The 20,966-nt window shown below is 56.4% G+C and overlaps 1 protein-coding gene across 1 annotated transcript; it reads right to left on the bottom strand.

Moving 5' to 3' along the window:
- Window positions 1-5,404: 5,404 nt before the first annotated feature.
- Window positions 5,405-19,143, bottom strand: VOLCADRAFT_99621 (uncharacterized protein; the record flags this gene model as incomplete). Its single annotated transcript, XM_002958301.1, has 16 exons — window positions 5,405-5,452; window positions 7,595-7,732; window positions 8,182-8,298; window positions 9,042-9,147; window positions 9,673-10,607; window positions 10,637-10,711; window positions 11,618-11,795; window positions 12,440-12,644; window positions 13,251-13,386; window positions 13,725-14,135; window positions 14,354-14,535; window positions 15,031-15,285; window positions 15,675-16,357; window positions 17,812-17,855; window positions 18,086-18,113; window positions 19,112-19,143. 16 exons carry the CDS (start codon window positions 19,141-19,143, stop codon window positions 5,405-5,407), a joined length of 3,573 nt encoding a protein of 1,190 aa, XP_002958347.1.
- Window positions 19,144-20,966: the final 1,823 nt, after the last annotated feature.

Below are 20,966 nucleotides of genomic sequence, written 5' to 3'. Positions count from 1 at the left end.
CTTTTAACGATTTCTATACTTCTGCTGAAGTAGTGTCAGGTCACTCAAGACTGCGTCGTGAAGACAACGAAAGCGTCTATGAGTTGTATTAGAGCTTTGACTATTTTATGTTATAAGATCGCTTGGATGTGGCCGATCTGGGGCCTTTGCTATGGTTCTTGGGAGCACATGGGGCAGTTGAACTAGGCAAACTGGTCATGCAAATGTGTTATCACCCGCGTCGCTTTGTTTGAACGTTAACTTGGCTCTAACATCACAAACGTGACGCCAAGCTTGCAGACAACAGAAACATGTCAGTCGTATCGTCGTACCGCAGATAGGTCTGCCATAACGGTACCTTTCGCTGTGTAAATCGATTGAGGTAAAGTACCTTTACCATACAAAAATTTACAGCTCAATCATCAAAGCAAGAAACCAATAACATCTAGATACCGAATAGCGCCATTAGCGGAGTCGAAGGTCGGAAGAAGAGCGGACGCCCATAGCGATGGAAGCTCATTCGCACTTTGCGAAGCATCAAATTTTGTACAATTTGTATGCAACTTCCCGTGTCTTGAGTTTCTTTAAGGTGCCGTCCGCAGCCGCATTGACCACCGGGAGACGTACTGAGGGATGGTTTTGGGCTACCAACATAACTGGCAAGGGCCTTTGATATGCTTGTTGTGGCACCTCGTACTTACTGCCTCACATGCCGGCTGAGGCTTAAAGCTAAGTGACGCTGGCATGGCTTGCCGAGTCCGTTACGGATAAGGCCCCCCGGCGTGTGCTGCTAGCACTTGTCGCCGTTCTGGCTCCGCTGTAAGAATCACATTCCGAGAGGTATTGGAAAGGGTTGGCGCCAGACCTGGCTAGCATCGTCCCCAAATGTTTGTTGATGTGCTACGTTAACACACCTAGCTAATCCGTCATCGGCGACCTTACATAACATGTTGTATGCGCACCACAGCCTCACAAGTCATATATGATCTTGGTCTTGCCAGCCAATCATTTAGATTTTAGAAGGTAATTCGCTTGCAGAGCGCCCCTGACAATTGTAGTTAGCAAACCATGAAACTGTGACAAGCTGCATGATACTCATGTGCGATGTGCATGGCCTTGAAATTAATGGCCAGGTACCTGCTGCATCTTGAAGGCGGCGGGGTCGGCCAGTTGTGCACCAGGTGGTGCATTGTCGCATAATTTGTGCGCACCAGCACTGGTGCTGTCACATGTCTGCGCGAGGGCATATGCACGATTGCCATGTGCCGTCATTGTACTCAAAACTAGGTGCAAAACTTGGGATTTGGAAGTACAGCACAGAAGAGTGCACGGAGCAATTAGCAACGTTATTGCTCAGTCCTGTCGTCAGGGTTCTTCACCGGGGTACCCAAAAATTTCGGTCGTGTCCGAAACCCTCTGAATAACCTTTCGGGGCCCTCCCCGAAAATTTTCCTGTCAGCCGGAGAATGTTTTCGGGTACCCCGAAACTGTCTGAAGCGGTTTTCGGGGTAAAATTTAGCCGGATTCTATCGTTATATGCTAGGACGGCTGAATTAACAGGTGTTTGACTTTATTTTGGAACATAGCGCCTGGGAGAAATATTTCAGCAAGGATTTTACCCAAAACCAAGGAGGTGCCGCTCCTCATCCACCTCTGCAGCAATCGCCTCCACCACCACATCATCACCCGAAGGATAATAGGCCTCAGCAATTTCACTGCCCACACTGCCCTCATCATCACTCTCACCAGGCAGAACACAGTCGCCCACCTTGGCAATACGGTGCAGGAGCCCATCCGGGTTCTTTGCAACATACTGGCAGGCGGCTGGCAGAAGTTAAGGCCTGACTTCTGCTCCCAGTCGATCCAGTCGACCCAGGTTCAAATCCGCCTGCCAGCTCCTCGGGTGTTTGAGGAGTGATGAAATGGGAGGTGGCCCCCCATCATATGGACGGTGTAGGACGTGATAATATCAACTTGCGAGCTGACCAGGAACTAAGTTGATGCGCCGTTGATCCGCTAGATTTGGTTGGATGCTGGTGGTGAGTTGCCGAACCCAACGAATACATTCTGAAGTCGGATGGGGTGACGGATTAGGGTGCCCCTCTAGCAGGGGAGAGCAGGGACTGCCCCGGGAAAGGGGGCCGCTGGCGAAGTTAACCACCCTGTAACAACATACATACTCCTAAGCAGCTTCAAATCACAAGGGGCTTGGATTTCATATCCACGGTTGGACCGAGTAATCCAACACGCAGAAAGGAATCATTGTTGTTGTTGTTGTTACATGGTCGTGGGTGCGTTCCCCGTACCTGCAAACCACCCTAGTACGAGCCGAGGGCTCAAGGGCTGCCAAATCGCCTATAAGCACCATCCTACCTCGCACTTCCAACGAAACAAGTAATGAAGGATACTAACGACCAAAGGGAACGATAGAGTTGCGGTGGGACCATATGCGTTCCAGCATCCTTGCCAGGCATTCAGGTTCCCACTCATAGCGTCCTTCATATGTTCGAAGCGTGGGTTTTAAAACCCTAAAACCCAAAACCCAATGCTTATACTTCGCCATGTGGATTCCTGGTTGCTTGCCGTCGGACGGATACACGTCAGGCTGGACATCTAAACGCGTATGCTTCCAACCACTCACTAATCGGTCCTTGAACTCCAAAATCACACCTTCTGGCATTGGCCTGTTCATCAGCCACTCCACTCGTTCGTCTACCTCATGTAGCCCTTGCGGGGCCTCTTTCCATACGTCGTGCCCCAAAAAACACAGAAAACGGAGGAGTAGTGTCCCCCATCCGGCCCCTTCGGGGTTGGAGAGGGATTCTGCGAAAGGAATCAATGGACGGGACAGCCAGCCGGTTACGCAGCCTGTTCTTGGTAATGCGGTGGACACTAAAGCCACACTCAACACACGCCGTTTGAGTGGGAAGGACACAAGCGACATACACCAACTGAATCAAGCGTGGAAAGAAGTGGACCCACTGATGCATTCCAGCTCAGGCCCGCTCCCAGGAGGTGCGGCCCAGCTCCAACTGCAATGCCATCTTAGACTTCATAACTGAAAACTCTTTCTGCAAAACGTCAAGTTCGCTGACATCGAAGGCAAACAGGCGGTTCGAGCTTGCCGAAGCCGCGAATCTCGAGGGAGATGCGGGGGACCTTGGTTGGGCGCTCATCAGCTCGAGCTGACTCGGGCATGTTTAACTATGCAAATGCTTAGATGTATGAAAATGTGGCATATGGATATTTGCTTAGATGTGTGAAAATGTCTGCGATACAGCTGCGAAACAGCCGCAATGCACATTTGTACTTGTTGTTTGACTGGTGGCCAAGCGGGCCTTATCTCCTGCACCAAGCGAGTCGCATCGCACATTTCAAACATTCCGCCCGAATTTTGCCAGGGCCGCATGCCTTATTGTTCTTGAGCCGCTTTATGGCCTTGACCACCTCCTCACAAAACCCTAAGATGCATGAGTGCTAAACCGCAGCTTCGGCACGCACCTTGTAACTGTCAGAGTTCACCCAAGACCATCATGATGATCATGTGTCACGACAGCGGTATAGGGTACGGCACTGTGTGGTGTACGATGGTTGTTGCTCAGTCCTGCCATGTTGCAATACATTAGCTAAGTCACCAGCTGCTAGCTTGGCAGGGTAGCAAAACACACAACCGGCTGCGAAACCCCCCCTCTCCCAACACCAACCCATTGCGAAAGTTGCACTAGTGGCCGATAGTAATGACGACCCGCGGTCATGACATCGGCCCCGGTGGCTAGTGCGCCTAGTCCTGTCATGTGCGTGGTCCAGAGGGAGGACGTCGCTCTGGGAATGTGTGTGGGGCGGTGTGTTGTGTGGGTGGGCTGCATGTGGGGGAGTGGATCTGGGGTATTGCCCAGGTGTTTCATGGCCGGGAGGTCTTCCCTAACCTGGAGCTGGTTTGCTTGATGTCACCGGCGAGGGGGGGTGCGGGGTTGGGAGTGGAGGGGGGTGGAGAGGGAGGCTTGGGTGAGAGGTGATGGTGCTTACGGCGGTCGTGGGAATAGCCAGCCATACGGCGAGAGTCTATCTTTGCCAAAATCTAACATCCGTTTTTGAATGGGCTGCTCGCATTTGGTTTGTGCACTCGGTGTCGTTTTCCCTGATTTTACCGTCCGCCGCCCATTACTTGAAAAATTCAAGCTACGTCTACAGCTTTTCATGTAGCCTTGGAATGGGGTTAGGAGCTTGGCCCAACAGGCTTGGCGCTGTGAGAGGTCTTTCTGTGTGAAGAAGCGCTGCACAGGGTGTTCAGGGTGTCGTGGTCGGTGCACAACGTGAAATGGCAGCCTTCAATATAGCACCGAAACTTACGCACTGCGTGTACGACAGCAAGCAGCTCGAGCTCGTGGATGGTGTAAAATTGGCTTCATGACGATTTAGCTTGCAGGACTCCCACACACACTACGGGGTGTATGGCACACCGTCGCACTCCTCTTGGCGGCGGCGCACAGCAGGAGCAGCTTGGCGGATGCACTTCTGCATACTGGCGATGGAGACAAACTCGATTTGTAGGGCAGATGGGCGGTAAGGGGAATGCGGAATGACGGTGTTGCCGATAGTGACGGTGCTGGTGCGCCAGTCGACTTGGGGGTTGTTGGTAGTAAGTTCCAGGGTTTCCCAAGGATGGCGTCGTGTCCGTCATGACGGTCGCAGGTGAAGAAGGTGGTGGTGCGCTCGTGGTGAATTGGATGGCCAGAGAGGCGTTGGGAAGGGTGGAGGTGCAGAGGGCGAGATGTCCGTTGTAGCTGTTTGTATGTTTTTTTTGTCGGCGGAGAGCGTGGGATTTAGGAAACCTTGCAAACGACATGGGCTACATAATAATTTAGGATGACTGGGCATAGCATCATGTGATCCAACCGTACCCTTAAGGGAACAGCTGGAGCATATTTTAGGGATATATTATATATAGGTGTATACCCCGGAATCATCACACGGCACCGATGCGTTTTCGTTGGGGTCGAGGGAACCTCAGCCTATCCCGTTTTGCACGTTCACCGGCCGGAGGACCCCTTTTGCCTCGAACGTACTTGCGGAACTTACCGTGAGGGCCGCGTTGGTGGCGGACGAGTATTATAGTTGTGATACTGATAAGGAATATCGGGTTTATGAGCTTTTCAGGCGTGCCTTGGGGTGCTTTTACAGAAATATAGAAATGCGAGAAATAATGTTGCATCATGAGACCAGCAGGCGAAGTTAGATAATCTTTTGGAGCAGTTTTTTTTATTCAGAACTCGCGCAGGGGATTTTGTTTGAGAGTTCAAGTTTCCTGAAATCTGGTCGCATGTGACGGATAACCATTGAGGGAAAGACGAACCACTGCCGAATGAAGCAGGTACCAGAGATAAACGGATAGTCCAGGAGAAGATAAATGCTGCACCTGCAATATTTACTGACCAGTGATGACTCGAGTAATCTTGGCGACGATGTGGCCAGCCTGGGTTGCGAGACGAGTTGTGTGTGTGTGTGTGGGGGGGGTACACCGGCTGCTGCTGCTGCTGCTGGCCAGTACGGTACACGCAGTACGACATGTAACACATTGTCTCAATCCCCCCCCCGGGCCGGAGACCCCCATCCGGAAATCCACACACCCAGGAGCCGACTGTGCCAGACCTGCAAGCGGATGGGAAGACACTAACAAAGCCTGCAGATGCCATATGATGAAGTGCTGCTCACAAAGGATCATTTTCCTGCTGCAATCGGTATAGAGCTCCCCACACAGAGCCCAGCTCACCCAGCTGTCTGATATTACCACCACCCACTAAATCTCCAAAGGCCCGCTGAACCTAACTCTTTCCTCCACCCGCCATTACTCTTCCCTTTCCCCCAAGGAAAAGGCCCCCCACACCGTGTGCACACACATTCACACACACACACACACATACCTACCAAAGCACATACACAGTTGGCCCAGTGCATCAAAACACGCGCACACACACGCACTCAGTCGCTGAACCAACTACTCACCACTCCCTAGGACAAAACACAACCTTACCCCTGCATCTGCTACGTATACATAACACCTACTCATACATAACCCAGGATTGCTGTATAGATCGGAATCGGTCGACAGTCCCCCCAAACGGCTATTTCAGCCTTCCACCCAAACGGGAGCTCTCCCCAGCCCCCCCTCCCCCAGGAGATGCATGTCGCCCAGGAGATGTATGCCCCGGAACGAGACGCCGCTGGCCCCTGGCCGCCTGGTCCCGCTCTCCCTACCTGTTCTCCCTACACCGCTGCCTGCACCATCACCCGCGTCTGGCGCCTAACTAGGAGATGTGTGAAGCACCAGCAGACCCGCCGACGACCCGCGCCATGTCGCTAGCCTTCTGGATGGAAGCTCATCCGTCGAGAGGAAGAATTCGCGGGGAAGAAGTGCGGGGATTTCGCCTTGCCCCTACCTGGCAATACATACTGTGTATGGTAGGGTAGTGACCACCTAACAACCAGCATCCTATCCATTCGCAGTCTGTACACGGCAAAGCTAACCCTAAGGCCCCAGGTCCACATAGCCACATTAGGCTATACCCCCGGCAGCATCTGTAGCATGTAGCAGCCCCAGAACCACCTTAATAGCCCTGCTGCTACTGCCGTCCAACAACGCGACCACGAGGATGCAAGGTGCAAGGTGCACGGCTTGAGACAAGGAAAGAGGGCACATACATCATCTTTCCGCCTTCCGTCCACCACACCACACCGCGCAGCGCAGTTTCTTTTTACACTTCACGCAACACTGCTGTCCTTATGGCGGTGGCGGTGGCGGTGGTGGCGGGAGCCCACCGCCACCATCAATGGGGGAAGGTGATCCAGCAGTCTTACTGGCGGACCTTGGCTTGGGTGCTGGGGCCCCAGTCGCGGCAGGTGCGTGTGCGGATGCAGATGCTGCTGCTGCTACTGCTGCCGTCTGTTTGCTGCCCTTGCCGCTGCCCACGATTCCGTTACCGGACGCCGGGGAGGTAGCGGCTCCAGAGCTGGCGGGAGCAGTCGTGGTGGTAACGGTGACAGCAGGGTCGCTGGTTCGTCGACCGGTTGTTGACGGAGCCCCTGATGGCGCCGCCCCCGTGCTGCCAGCAGAGGTGCTGCTGCGTGCCTTGCCTACAAGAAAAAATGGAGAGAGAAGGACAGACGGACACATGCTCGAGGGAGAGGCGGCGATAGCTGGATGAGTGTGTAGCCTTTACCAGTGACAATAACAAAAAAACATGGAGTAATATATAGAGGAAACAAACCCGAAATGCCCTCTCCTCCCCCCGCTTCCTCCTCCTCTTCTTCAAGGGAAAATTCAAGGGAATGTTGAGGAAGCAAATAGGAAGGTAAATCCACGTCCCGTCCCGTCCCATCCCATCCTAAGTCTGTAGCTGTCTGTCCGCTCCTCCGCTCCTCTCCCCCCCAAAGGCCCACACTCTCTTTTCCTTTTTCCTACATCCCTTTCCATTCAGCCACCTACCAGGAGGTACCGGGTAAGCCCCCTACACACTCATCCCCTAAGACCACACCCCAACCCACAGCTCCTAAGCCCTACCCGCGCTGTTCTGCCTTGGCGCTGTACCCCCGCTGCCGCCAGCCCCAGCTGCTGCACCTGCTCCACCAACAGCTGCAGCTGACCCAGACGATCCCGCGCCTCCCGACGTCGAAGGCGGCGGCTTCCCGCCACGGCCCCCCGCTGCGGTGCTGCCGCTGGCGGCGTCTGCGGACGTTCCTGGCGCTGCTCCAGGCCCTGGTCCCGACCGCGATGACGGGGCTGATGAATGCGCGGGAGGAGGAGTCTGCCCTCTGCTGCCGTTACCGCTGCCGTTACCGCTGGTGCTGGGGGCGCTGGAGCCCTTGGGGGTCTGCGAAGGAAAGAGCGGATCCGACACGCGGACAAAGACCGGTCAAGAATCATCAAGGGTCGTTAAGGGTTGCCGGCAGCAGGAACCTGATACCACCACCACCACCACCACCAGCAGCAGCACAGCACGTGAGCGGAACAAACAGCTCTTGTGACATCGGTTCGAGGTTATGTCCAAAAGATATATAGGATTTATACTGGCCCTGCCTAGCACCAAGGGCACAAATGCAGGCCAGCTTGGCAGGACAGGAGGTGGGTGCCATTGCTTGCTTCATCAGGATCGCGATTCAAAACAAGGAGGGAGCTCTACTCAGTACTCAGTACTCAGTACTCACCCCTCTTGCAGAGCCCGTTTCCGAGGCCCTGCTGGCCAGGAGCTGCTGCCGCTGCAGCTGGGCCTTGCGTGCGGCCGCCTCCGCCTCCTCAATCTTGCGCCGGTGCTCATTGAGCTCCTGGGAGTACATCACCCGCGTCATGACCATCGCCATCGCCATGGCAGGGGCCGGCGGGCAAGCGGGAAGATTGAAGAAAGGGAGGCGAGGGAAGGGAGAGCAACGTAGTTCGCGCAAAGAAGGCGCGGGACACGGGAGGGCGGGACACGGGAGGGCGGGACACGGGAGGGCGGGGGACCGGCAGCAAGGAGATCAGTGAATGTGGAATATGCAGGTGGTATGTGCGAAGTGGGCACATGCGGGAAGGTGTCATACCATTAAGGAGACCTAAAGGCCTCCAGGGGTTTCGATGGCAAAAGAAAGTTGCTAAGGACAATAGTCAACTATGACCGCCTGTGTAGTAGAGGCGAGCGCGTAAAAGCCACATGTTACATATGCACCAGGTGGGCCACCAATTTTGTTTGCTCGCTGTCCAATATAAATATATATATATATATATATATGCCCCAAGCTTCCAGACGGTTCAGTACAGAGGCACTTAGTTAAGGTGTCGTGGGTAGGGTATCGTGCTCTGCGCTTTCGTTCGCACAACCAACTAACCAAGGCTGTCATCTTGTAGTAGCTGGTACACAGTGCGGCGCTATACAAATACGCGCGTAGCGCGACCACCACCAGCATCTCGAGAGGCCTTTTCAGCGGTGGCCAGCTACTACTACACATCTGCATGCATGTACTAGCGCGTCCTGGACTGCGCTGCACAGACGTCCCCACCGCACCGCACCGCACCGCGCACCGTACCGCACCTGCAGCCTCCTGCACTGCTCCACCAGCGCCTTGAGGGTGACCTCCCCCAGCCGCACCACCTCCCCCGTCTTGAGGCTGCGTAGTGCCGTATCAACATCACGCTCCCTGCGCGTATCGCCATGAAGCAAGAGAGAGTATGGCAGGACGGGAGGTGCGGACACGGAGGGTTTGAAAGCGGACTCGGCAGAGGTCTGATTGAGGTGTGTTAGAGAAGAATGGGACTTTAACCGGGCGAATCCTGGATCTGACAGGAACTGTGCCAGAAAGACTGTGAGAAAAACCATATTCCGAAATGACGACACCCACACAGGTGCCACCCACGCCCACATCATAAATGCCGCTGCAGTCCGCCGTACCGGCCGTACCCCGACCCCTACACCCTCAGACTCCCCGCCACATCCCCTGCCTGTTCCCCTACAGCCAACGGTACCCCAACCCGCCAGCTGCTGCTCTGGAACCTGATTGTCTTCTTCATCACCCCTTCCCCACCTTGCCCCTCAACATCTTCTTGCCCCCAACCCCACCCCCTCGCCCAGCTTTGCGCTTTGTACCATGTACCATCCCCTTCCAGCACAACCTTCCAGCACAACCTTCAGCACAACCCCAACCCCAATCCTCACCCCCACGCACCGCATCGCAAGCTCCTTGGCCAGCCGCTCCTCACGCAGGTAGTCCCTGTGGCCCCCGGCAGTCACCGACACGCCGCTCACACTGGCCGCCTGACCGCCTGCCGCGGACCGCACGCTGCGAGGCGGGGAGTGAGTCCGTCTACCGGCGGCGGCGGCGGCGGCGGCAGGCGGCGGTGCACCAGCGGCGGCGGCACTGGCCGGGACCGGGCCCACCACACTGGGGCTCGGACCCAGGCTGGCCTCCGACCCCAGCTGCGGCGGTTTACGGCCCTGCTGCTGTGGCTGTGGCTGTGGCTGGGTAGCAGTGACGGATTTGAAGTCCGCCAGGGCACCGCTTTCGTCCCATAGGTGCTCAGATTCGAACGCGGCCAAACGGGCGTTGATAGCGCGCAGCGCGCGGGCCGCGGCGCGCGGATCATCGTACACGCGCTCCGGTAGTAGCCCGGTGGCTCCGCCGCCGCCACCACCACCGCCAATGCCGCTGTTGCGCAGCCCTGCGCCAGCGGCGAGCAGGGCGGGGTGGCCGTGGAGGGCTGCGGCCGCCAGCGGTGACAGGCCACCGGCGGGGCCGCTGCTCGTCCCCGGACGGGAAGAGGACGAGTACGACATCGCGGATAGGGGCCGCATCGCGCCGCCGCCGCCGTTGGCTTCCGTCAAGCGCGCGCTGAGAGGCCTGGGCATTGGCGCCGCTGCCGAGGGAGTGACGCACGTAGATGCCGAGGTGGAGGTGGAGGGGAGAAACATGTCCAGGTCCAGATCGATGTCATCGGGATCGGCGAAGGAAGTGCCGCCAACGCCGCCGCCTCCAACGCCCTCCGCGCCGTCGGCGCCCTCCGGCACGCTGCCGTACGTAGCAGCGGACTCGAGGTCAAAGGGGTTAATGGCGGCGCCCTCATCGTCGTTACGCCGCAGGACAGCCTCCACGAGCGCTTCCTCCTGCAGATCCATCCAGCAACAACACGCACCCCCCGCCAGGGGATTGTTTCGGAGGGGGATGTTGTGGCGGTAATCATGATATGATGCAAGCAGCACTGCGTCAACTGCCGACGGAAACGGTGGTGGAAGGAACAGGGTGAGCTTTCCCCATCTGGAATACTGGGTCACGGAGAAACTCTAGAATTGTAGGATGGTATTCATTTGGTATTGTATTGTATTGTGTGTAGGGGCAATAAAAAGGGACCCACATGGGAAAATTTGAAATGCCAACTTTCCCCCCAGCAACAGGGCTGGCAGAGCTAACGGAGCTGCTGAGCCCCGGACCGTAGAGGGAATAAACCAGGGTTCGACACTGACCTTCCTGAAACTTGCGGGCTCCCCCGTACCTCCCAAATTTTCCTTACGGAGGGGCCCCCGTACCAGGCTCCTGTACCGGCCGAAAAGCTTACGGGGGCCCCCGTAACCCCCGCAAACCTTTACGGGGGCACTGTCCTTGGCTGAAACGCTGTGGAAAGTGACGCTTTGCATTTTTTTGCCTGTAAATCGTTATTTTCTCGCGCTTCTTGGAGGGCGGTGGATTAGGAGGCCCTTGGTCACCTCCTGACGACTCAATGTCTGCCATCGCTGGATGTTACAGACCAGAAGCTACAAAAGTATTATGAAAAGTGTAGTTAAATACTGCAATATGAATTATGTCTGCCAAGTGTGTGGCCTTATCCTTTATATGGTCCGTCCTCTCCCCTACAGGGCCCCGTACGGCCTCTTATAAATCCTTAAAATCCTTACGGGAGCCACCGTAACCGGCCTTCGGCCGGTCCGGTCCGGGGGCGGCCCCGTACGGGGCGCTTCGCGCCCCAAAATCCTTACGGGAGCCACCGAAAAGTCCTACGGGCCCTGACGGGGATACCGAAAAAAGGCCAAAAACTTACGGGCCCCGTACGGGGTGTCGAACCCTGGAATAAACAGGAGGCCAAACCGTCCTCTCCAGCTGCTATTCCCCTTCACCTCACCTCCGGCTTTAACGTGAAGAGACGCGAGTAGATGGAGGGGGCCTGCCCACCTGCTGCCAGCGACATGGAGGAGCCCTGGACAGACGACGGGCTGGCTGCCAGGCCCGAGGGCCCGGCATCCAGGGAGGTGACGGCGCGGGAGATGCGGGCGGCACGGAGCCGCTTCTGACGCTCGCGCCTGAAGGCCGGGAGGAGGGGGTGGTGGGTGAATCACATGCAAGAAGCAAAAGAAAGGGAGGAGGGGGAATGAAGATGATGATCATCATGATGATGATGATGATATCAAACAGGGACAACTGCCGACGACCCAAAGCGCCGGCTGCCGGAGTCCAAAGGCGACCGTGGCGATGGCGGTGGGTAATTGTGGGCAGGGTGAACCACTGGTTTAGTGGAAAAGAGTGAAAGAGTGAGTGAAAGAGTGGAAAAGAGTCGGGGGAAGAGAGAGTGAAAGAGTGGAAGATAGAGAAGGGGTGCGGAAGGAACGCGCGCCTGTTGTAGCTTGCTTGGTTTCCTTGCCCCCAGCCACACTGCCCCAACAAACACCCAACGCCGTTGTGACCACAGGATCCAGTTTCCGTCCGGATTTCCCTACTCCTTCGTTTTGCCCCCTTCACCCACCTCCCTCCACACTAGAGGCAGCACAAGCCAACCATCCTCCCCCGCCACCACAAGGGCCGGGACGTCGACAACAACGACTTCATCCTTACGACGTTTTGCCCGTTCCCTCCTCCGTTTGCAATTTGCCTCTCCTCTTTATCGCCACCACCCTGGCCCCACCACCACCACCATCACCACCACCTCCACCGCCCGCCCACCACCCACTTGAGCGCCTCCTCCACCGCCTTGGTGTGCTTCTCCAGCCTCTTGCGCTCCTGCTCCGCCCACTGGTCGGGAAATGTCTCCCGGTGGCTGATCAGCGCCGCAATCAGCTTGTCGTTCAGTACGGCATCCAGCTCGCGGATTCGAGACAGCCCTTCTTCGACCCGTGGGTCCGGGTGGTTGGAGGGAAGCTGGTTAATCGGGAGGTCTGGAGACACAGTGCCAATGCCGGGGCGATGGCGGGGCGGGGCGATGGTTGGGCGGGGGCAGGGGAAGGCGCGAAGTCAGCGAAAAATCGCAGCAGTGGTGGCGGCGGTGGTGCCAGTGGCGGGGGTCGAGGACGATGAGCGCGGTTGACTTGGGTTGGTGGGTAAGGAAAAAGGAGCAATGGGGAAGAAGTTACCGCTGAACCAGCAGCCCCGAAACCACGTATTGGTAAGTTCAACTCGGGATCCCACGCCTCGACTAGGTGTGGTGCAGCCTCGCCCTTCGTGCAGCAACCGTTGAAGGTGACCATAACCCTCACAATGCCCTTGCTCTGAGAGCGAGATGGAGGTGCCACACCGGCATGTCACGCTACCCGGAAGAACAGCAGACACAGCAATGAAAAGAAGAGCCCCAGGGAAACCCGTGGGATAGCGCACATAAGAGAGTGTGAGAGAGAGTGAGAGGGAGTGAGATTCGCAACCACAACAGTCCATGAGAGGCGCTGCGTGCTGCAGCCTCTCCGCCCGCACCATACGCCACGCTTCAGAGCCGTACTACCCCTGCTCGTCGTCGTCGTCGCCGTCGTCATCGTCGTCACCCTCCTCACCTTCAAACCTTCGAGGCCCCATCCAGCCCTGCAGCGTCTCAAACTCCGCCCGACGTTGCCTGAACAGGCGCTCCAGCATGACCCCCCAGTCGGCGGGCAGCTCCACAAGGCGACCCCCGGACTCGTCCTTCAGCTCCTGACCCGCAAAACATCAGAGGAAGCATAGCCATGAGGAGGACAGGGTCACATGCATATTGCAGAAAGGATAAACTGCCTGCGACTGGGAAGGGGAAGATACTGGGAAGGGAAGTAGAAAGGAGGGAAGAGTGAAAGGTGAATGCATGGACGAAGCGTGGGAGGCAGCTTGGGTCGGGAAAAATCGTGGGTGCGTCACCCAGGACAAGGACGAACGAAACCAATCCATCGACACGCCTCAGCCCTTCAGGCCTTCGAACACCCCCAAGGAACCAACCCAGCCACCTGCCATGCACCATCCAGTCAGCCACCCCCCCCCCGTGCCGTGGACCCCCTCACCTGCAAGGCCGTCATGTACTCCCCCAGTTCGCTGCGCCGTTGGGACTGCTGACTCTCAGCCCGGGCCGCCAGCGCGGCCACAGCTGCGCGGCTCGCGGCAAGAGCATCCGTGTCATCAGTACCTAGGCCCCCCTCCACCTCACCCCCACCATCCCCCTCTACAGGCGACTCAGGCGGCATTGGGGTGGCCGGGGTCTGGGCCAGCGGCTCGCCGGCTGCGGTGGCAGGTCGGCTGGGGTCCATTGAGAGTCGCGGCTCCGAATCCGTGACGTACAGATCTTGAATGACCAGCAACAGCGACTTACGGGACTCAGGGTCTGACGTCGCCGCCATCGGCGCGGCCAGATCAAGTTCGGCTGCCGCGCCGGCTGAGGGCAGCAGCGGCGTTGGAAGCCTCGAATCGTACGGCGTCTGAGCGGCGGGATGTATGTATCCCCAGGGATGGCCAGAAGAGCGCGCAAAATGAGAGGACAAATTTTATTTAACTAAATGACAAAGGGAGGATGGGAGCGAAAGACTCGGATTTTTGAGCTCTAGGTCCCGGGATCGATTCCCGTAACCACCATGCTTAACACAATAATTACGATCTACGCCAGGTAGCGATAACCTTCGCCCTACAGGATATGCACCTGCACGGGGTTGGTGTAATCGGTCAGGGCGGATGTGCTTGCCCGCCCTCCGGCTGTCGCCGCCTCCTCCGCTGTACTGCCGGAAGCGCCACCGCTGCTGCTGGCCTCCGCCGCCGCAGCAGAGCGCAACGCCTCGCCCGCGTACTCCGCAAACAAGTCATCGCCTTCGTCATCTTCTTCGCCTGCGACAAAACAACCCACAAGTATATATAACACCGCGTACGTTCGTCAAAAAACAGCCAAATAACAGAAAGGAGGCACGCACCCTATCCAGTCGACCTTGCCATCAGGGCAGCGCACCACGCGGCGAATTCCCGTTGCAGTCCTTCCGTCCTTCCGTGCCCTTTTGCCCTCCTCCACCCTGCCCGCCCGTTCCTCCACCCCTCCCCATCCCAATCCACAACCCAGTAAGACCAAGACCACCACCACTAGACTCATCCCAACAGCCTCCGGCTCGCAAACTCCTCCACTTCCACCTCTATACATCCCACCACCGCCACCCTTCCATGACTCCAATCGACCCCACCCGCTCCTGGCAGAGTGGACATTTAATCCTCCTGGCAGCTGACCGTTTTTGCATACAATTCCCTCCCTCCCTCCGCCCCTCCCTCCTTCCCTCCGCCCCTCCCTCCTTCCCTCCGCCCCTCCTGGGGGCCCCCGCACTGTCCCGCACGTACCGTCTTCGGACATAGTTGGGCTCTGCATGGGGTTCAGTCGACTGGTGACTGCGGAAATGAGCCCCAGACGGCTCGCCCGCGAATTCCCGCGACCGTCCTCATGGTCGTCGCCGTCGCCATCTCCCCCGACTTCCTCAGCTGCTAGGGTGTCCCTCAAGTCCTGCGAGTCGCCGACTCCTCCAGAAGCCCGTCCAGGGGTACCCTGACCGCCAAACGAGCGGTGCAGGTCCGTGAAGAAGACGCCCCCGACCCGACCTGAGTGGGGGGGGGACCAACACCGAGGTGGGAGGTGGGGAGGCGGAGGGTGTTTTTTTTAGTGGAAAACACGCCGAGGCGCGAGCCACAAGTGTTGCAGACGTAACACAAGCGCAGCTTTACAGGAGCGGAGCCGGGGAGGGACGTGGGTTGCGCTGGAGGGTTGCTGATTGATAAAAAAAGACACACAAACATATCCACACACAGGACGAACACGACTTCGCGTTGGCGTCGTCGTCGGCTTCGAAAGAAACCACCGAATGAGGGAGCTGCCGAGTTCTTGTGACTTTCTGCCCTTTCCTGCCGTCCCAGCAATGCCCTAATTTAAACACAATTTTCCGCGCACGCATACGAAATTTGTTCCTTTATTCATAGCTCCTAACACTCACCCGAGGCTACAGAACCGGGTGTGCCTGGCGCTGCAGAATCTTCCCGCTGAAGATGACCCAGCCTCCCCCTAGCGCTACCACTGACGCCGCTCTCCTCAGCGTCGCAGGAGGCGCCGCCGTTGCTCTCCCCCGTCAGCAGCCTAGATTGTTGCGACTGCTGCTGATGCTGCTGGTGGGACATCGCAACGCTTTCCGCCGTCGCATAGCGACGAGTGCTGTTGCCACCACCGCCAGCGGCCGTCGCCGCCGCCGCTGCCACCGCTCCTCCGCCGAGAAGCACCTGCGACTCTCGCATAGACTCGCTGCCCTGCTGCTGCTGTTGCTGCGGGTGCAACGGCGGCATTTCATCGTCATCCTCCACTACCGGGTTAAACCGTGACGACGCGGTAGAAACGGCCATATCCGGCGGTGTCCGAGACCGCGTGCCGGGCGGCATGCCGCCGCCGCCAACGGGCGTCGTGCCCCCATGCACCGGCCCGCCAGTATACGGCGACGACGGCGGCGGCGGAAGCCCCACCCCGGACGCCGCTAGGATGGATGTCGCCGGAGAGGCCCCGGCCGCTGCGGCCAGCACAAGCGGGTGCGCGATGACCTGGTTGGCCGCAAGGGACTTGGATGTTGTGGAGTTGAGCGAGATGACCTCATGCGGACCGGAGGCACGGCGCCCGTCTGTGCTCCGAGTCCTGCGGGTGGTCGCCATCAGCACACACCAGCAACATTCACATGCACATGACCCCGCTTAACCCCCCTGGTGGTGGTGGTGGTGGTGGTGGCGGCGGCGGCTCATCTACCGTAGCTATTGTAATCGTGGCCTTGCCCGGCCACGTTAGTTAGTCAGTCAATCAGAGCGTCTTGTGGTGAAGGTATGGTGCGTGTCCTTCTTGCTTAGGGGACGGTGAGACATGGTCAGGCTGGAGGTGCGTGATCGCTTTGCTGAGTGTCATGGTGATAGTGAGAAGTTACCGGCGGGCTCACGGCGCTGAATTGTGGGATACTTTTGCTTGGCGCGCGATGGCCGCTGCGGGACAGATAACAACTCAAAGCTGCCTCAGCTTCAAGGCGGGAATACTGTCTGTTTGGATGACTGCCGCCTCAGCGGAACAGACACCCGACGTCTTAATGCTGCTATGGGAGATTGGGTAAGGGCCGCCCAGTGCTGCGGCCTATCCGCCTTCCGCCCACTTTGCCAGGTAAGACGGATCGGACCCGCCCCGAAACCACGATCTTGAGGAGGGACGGGATACTACATATCGATATGTGCAAAAGTCAGAGGAACAGCTGCTGACGTCCGCGTTACTTAGAGAAGGCGGAGGGGGAAATCATATGCAAGGAAACAAGGAATGAGCTGTCCGACGGGGGGAGGGTGGGGGGTGGGGAAATACATGCAAATTCAAAAATAAAACAACTAAAGGGTGGGGGGGGGGGCCGCTCTGAACAAAGGCAGGGCACTGGGGCATGCGATAACGGCGGGGAGCAAGGGAGTGACAGGAGAAGCAGCAGCCGCGCTCCTGTGGGAGGAAAGAGATCTAAAGGACCCCAGTTCCGCTAGGGCATGACAGAAATCTAAACGACTGACCAATTGCACCAACTTCGGGCACTGCCTGTGGAGAGGACCTGCTGCTATGAACCACCCTGGACTGAACCGCACACATTCACAGACAAGCAGACATGCTTGTCGGACACGGATACATGCAACAGCCTGACGCGGTGATTCTTAGGGCTGCCTCATTTTTTTATACTGTAAACACGTGCGCAAGCACGCACGCACACACACACACATACACACGCACGCACACGTCTAATCTATGGTTGGTGCCGTACCTGACCAGGGACGCCGAGCCCGTCCGAGGTTTGGAAGCTGTCGACGCAACGTGCAGCTCTGGTGCAGATGGGATGGGATTTGGAATGAAAACCCCATGTGTGTTTAATTCCAGATTGTTGTCAAAGGTAACATAATGAAATTTTTGGATTTAGAAAAAGAGTTCATAACCAGATTGCCGACTCAGGACGACAGTGACAGCAACTAAGCCCCTCTGATAGATTCAGATCCTTACCCCATTACCCCACATACATACTCCAGTTCCCCCAACCCCCCTGATTCTGGAGGGGCCCCCCGCATAAGTTTTCCCATACCTACCTTGAGAACGAGCGAGCTCTGACGCAGCCAAGTGGGGCGGAATGCTGTAAGCAAGACAAGCATAGCGTCAGGTTGGAGAGAAACAAATCAAGCATGGGAGTAACATAATGAAAGGAACTCAATACCATGGATCCGGTGTAAGGACCTCCATGGACGCCGTTAGCGGGATTTCACCGCCTGCAGTCAAAACGCGACCATCTAATCGGTTAGGATCGGTTTCCCCGAAACCTGATCATGAGCCATTCTTGGAGCTTAAACGTTAGGGACATCTTACCTGCACTCCCAGGTCGTCCAGGTCCAACCTTGGACCGGCGCACAGGAGTGGAGGGCTTCGACATTTATCCAGGATAGCTTGTGTAATACAGCTTTCCGATATAGAAATAATCAGGCCAGGTGTAAGCAATATCACAGGCCCATGTCTCCTTCACGCAAAGCTCAAGACCCGCCTATAGTAAGGTTATGGTCATGAATTTGAAGCATTTCTAGATAAAGCGATACAGGATAACGCGGGCCATAGTCAACCACCGGTGTATTTGCGCTTGCGGAAACGAAGTCTTTAGTTACATCGTTCTCCCAGTACAACACGCAAATATATGAAATGTACTCACTGTAAGCAAGTTACGTCGGAGGAGCCATGTTGCCTGACGCAGTAGGCCGGGTGGTCCGTACGGCTCGGACTGTTCAACAGCTTTGAGCTGGGCTTGCAAGTGCAGTTATGATACACCGCTCAACATCCCACATCAACCGTACTTCAGTTTACTTGATCCAACCACTTCAGGAGCTTTACTATTTCATCGGACTATGAGTGCCAGGCCACACTTGCACGGGGAACTTGTGCGCGGGCTTCCCGAGCTACAGCAACCCGATTACAGGACGTCACCTGCGCACTGATTATAAAGATAACCGTAAATGCAATCCTACCCAGCGGATGGCTGCTCCAGTTGCAAAACGCAGCATCCAAACCCGACGAGTACGGTACCGGCAATGACGGGCAGGCAACTGGCTATGTGAGATGGCCATCATGACCACTTGCCGGAGTATAACATCAGTCTATAAAAGCCGGCCTCATCTTGTGTTAGTGCCCTCGTGAGACAGAACAGTCACGGAACAGTGGCTGAGGGTGGCCCCTACGCGTAGGTGGCCCCGCGGGTATATGGCCTTGGATCATGGTGCTCCAGCCTTATTCGCGCAATAATGTTTGGTGAGATGTTACACGCACCACCAGATGAAGTGAACTCCTAGGTGTAGCGTTGTACCAGGCACCTGCAAGTGCAATTGATCTTCACAAAGCTCAGCGCACCTAGGCGCCACAAGAAGGAGGAAAAGTGGCATGTTGTCAATTGAAATAGTTACGCCAGTGTTCAATGTTTCGATGTGCTGTATGGCAGTCCACGCAATCCACGCACAGCATCAACGACCCTCAACGACTGACTGTGAGCCGATTTCTCGATACTAGTGGCTATCTTGTTTATACAGCTGGATGTAAAGTTGTCATCTCTCGTTAATCATTTACCCTTGAACCATACACTTCGTTTCCTGCTGCGAGTGCCGAAATGCGCACATGCCAGACACATTTAGGCAGCGTGCTTATCAAAATTTTGGAAGCAAAGATGTTTACTTGCAAACGCTTCCGCCATAAGTTTGAGATGGACGGCAAAAAAGGGCGACTTGACACTATGTCAAGAAATTCTTGTGACAAGGAAATTCCTGTGACAGGAATCGGCCGCATGCGCAGAACCGCCAACATCTTCACCTGGTCTGCATAAACCAACAACGGATATTTATGCCTACGGTGTAATGTTATGAAGTTAGTTGACGAGCTTTTGGAATACGTACGTGACCATGTCGTAACTTCGGAGCTAGCGGAGCTAGGACTTGTGTGTATGACGAGTGAGGTTGCGGCGCGCTAGCCTGACTATTTAAGCGGACCAAAATTTGAAGATTGTAAGTCTAAGTTGAGGTTGAAAATCCCAATTCTCTGTGCATACGCCAGTATCTCGGATAGTACAGTCAGCTTTCATTTCCCAATTGTTTTCCCTTTCAGTTGGTATCCAATAGCCTGAACCCGGTCCAGCTTGGGCTCCTCATGAAGGCACGAAGCGCTGGTAAGTTGTGCACGTCCTCGTATGGTTCCCACGAGGGGTCGAGCCTGCTACCTGTGGACCACTGCATGAGGAACATGACGGACGGACGTGCGCGTCTGTTGTACCCTAGGCGGACAGCTGTGACGACGGTATCTGCACTGTCATACGGAGATTCTAGCACAGTAGGGGCTGCAGGTGAGGGTGGTGGTCGGCCTGGAAAGAGCGCCGGGTCGTTGTCATTCCAGGGAAGAAGGCGGCTGACGTGAAAGACTGGATGGAGGCGGCCAAGGGAGGCTGGGATGTTGAGGTGATAAACGATTGGGGAAATGACGGAAGAGATGAGGAAGGGACCGAGGTAGCAGGGCCGAAGCTTGGGGGAGGGGTAGGTTGGCAGGGTGCGGTGTTCTGTGGACAGACGGACGCAGTCACCAACTTTGAAGGTGATGGTGCGGCGATGCTGGTTAGCGGCGGCAGTGTAGCCGGTTTTGGCGGCTTGAATTTCACGGTTAATGGTGGCGTGGATGTCGTTCATGCGCAGCTGTAGCTCTGTAGCCTGTGGGTTAGAGGTAGGTGGTGCAGGTTGAGGGCCGTGGAGAGAGATGGGAGTGTGCAGGTGGCAGCCATGATTGGCATAGAATGGTGTCATTCCGGTACTTGCGAGGGTGGCGTTGTTATCTGCTGCTTCGGTGATTGGAAGGTACGACGCCCAGTTGCCTTGCATAGGTTGAATGTAGGCGCAGAGGATCTGCTCAATGGTGCGATGTTTTTGCTTTGTCTGACCACCTGTTTGGGGGTGGTAGGCGGAGGAGTGTTAAGGGACGTGTGTTGACAGATGGGGCAGAACTTGACGTAGGATTTGATGGTGTGGGCCATGCAAGGCCACCAGTAATGGGTGGATATCACGATGAGGATGCGATGGAAATCAGGGTGACCAGAGTAAGCAGCATCATGGAATTCGTGAAGTAGGTGACAGCGTAAGGATTGGATGTTGGGAATGGCGATTCAGTTGGTGAAACAGAAGAAACCGTCCAAGGAGTGTTGGAGGTAAGGTTGGGTGGTGGTTGGATTGGA

Source organism: Volvox carteri (genome assembly GCF_000143455.1).
Source record: "Volvox carteri f. nagariensis unplaced genomic scaffold VOLCAscaffold_91, whole genome shotgun sequence".
NCBI classification, from domain to species: Eukaryota; Viridiplantae; Chlorophyta; class Chlorophyceae; order Chlamydomonadales; family Volvocaceae; genus Volvox; species Volvox carteri.
This window is presented reverse-complemented; position numbering and strand designations above follow the sequence as displayed.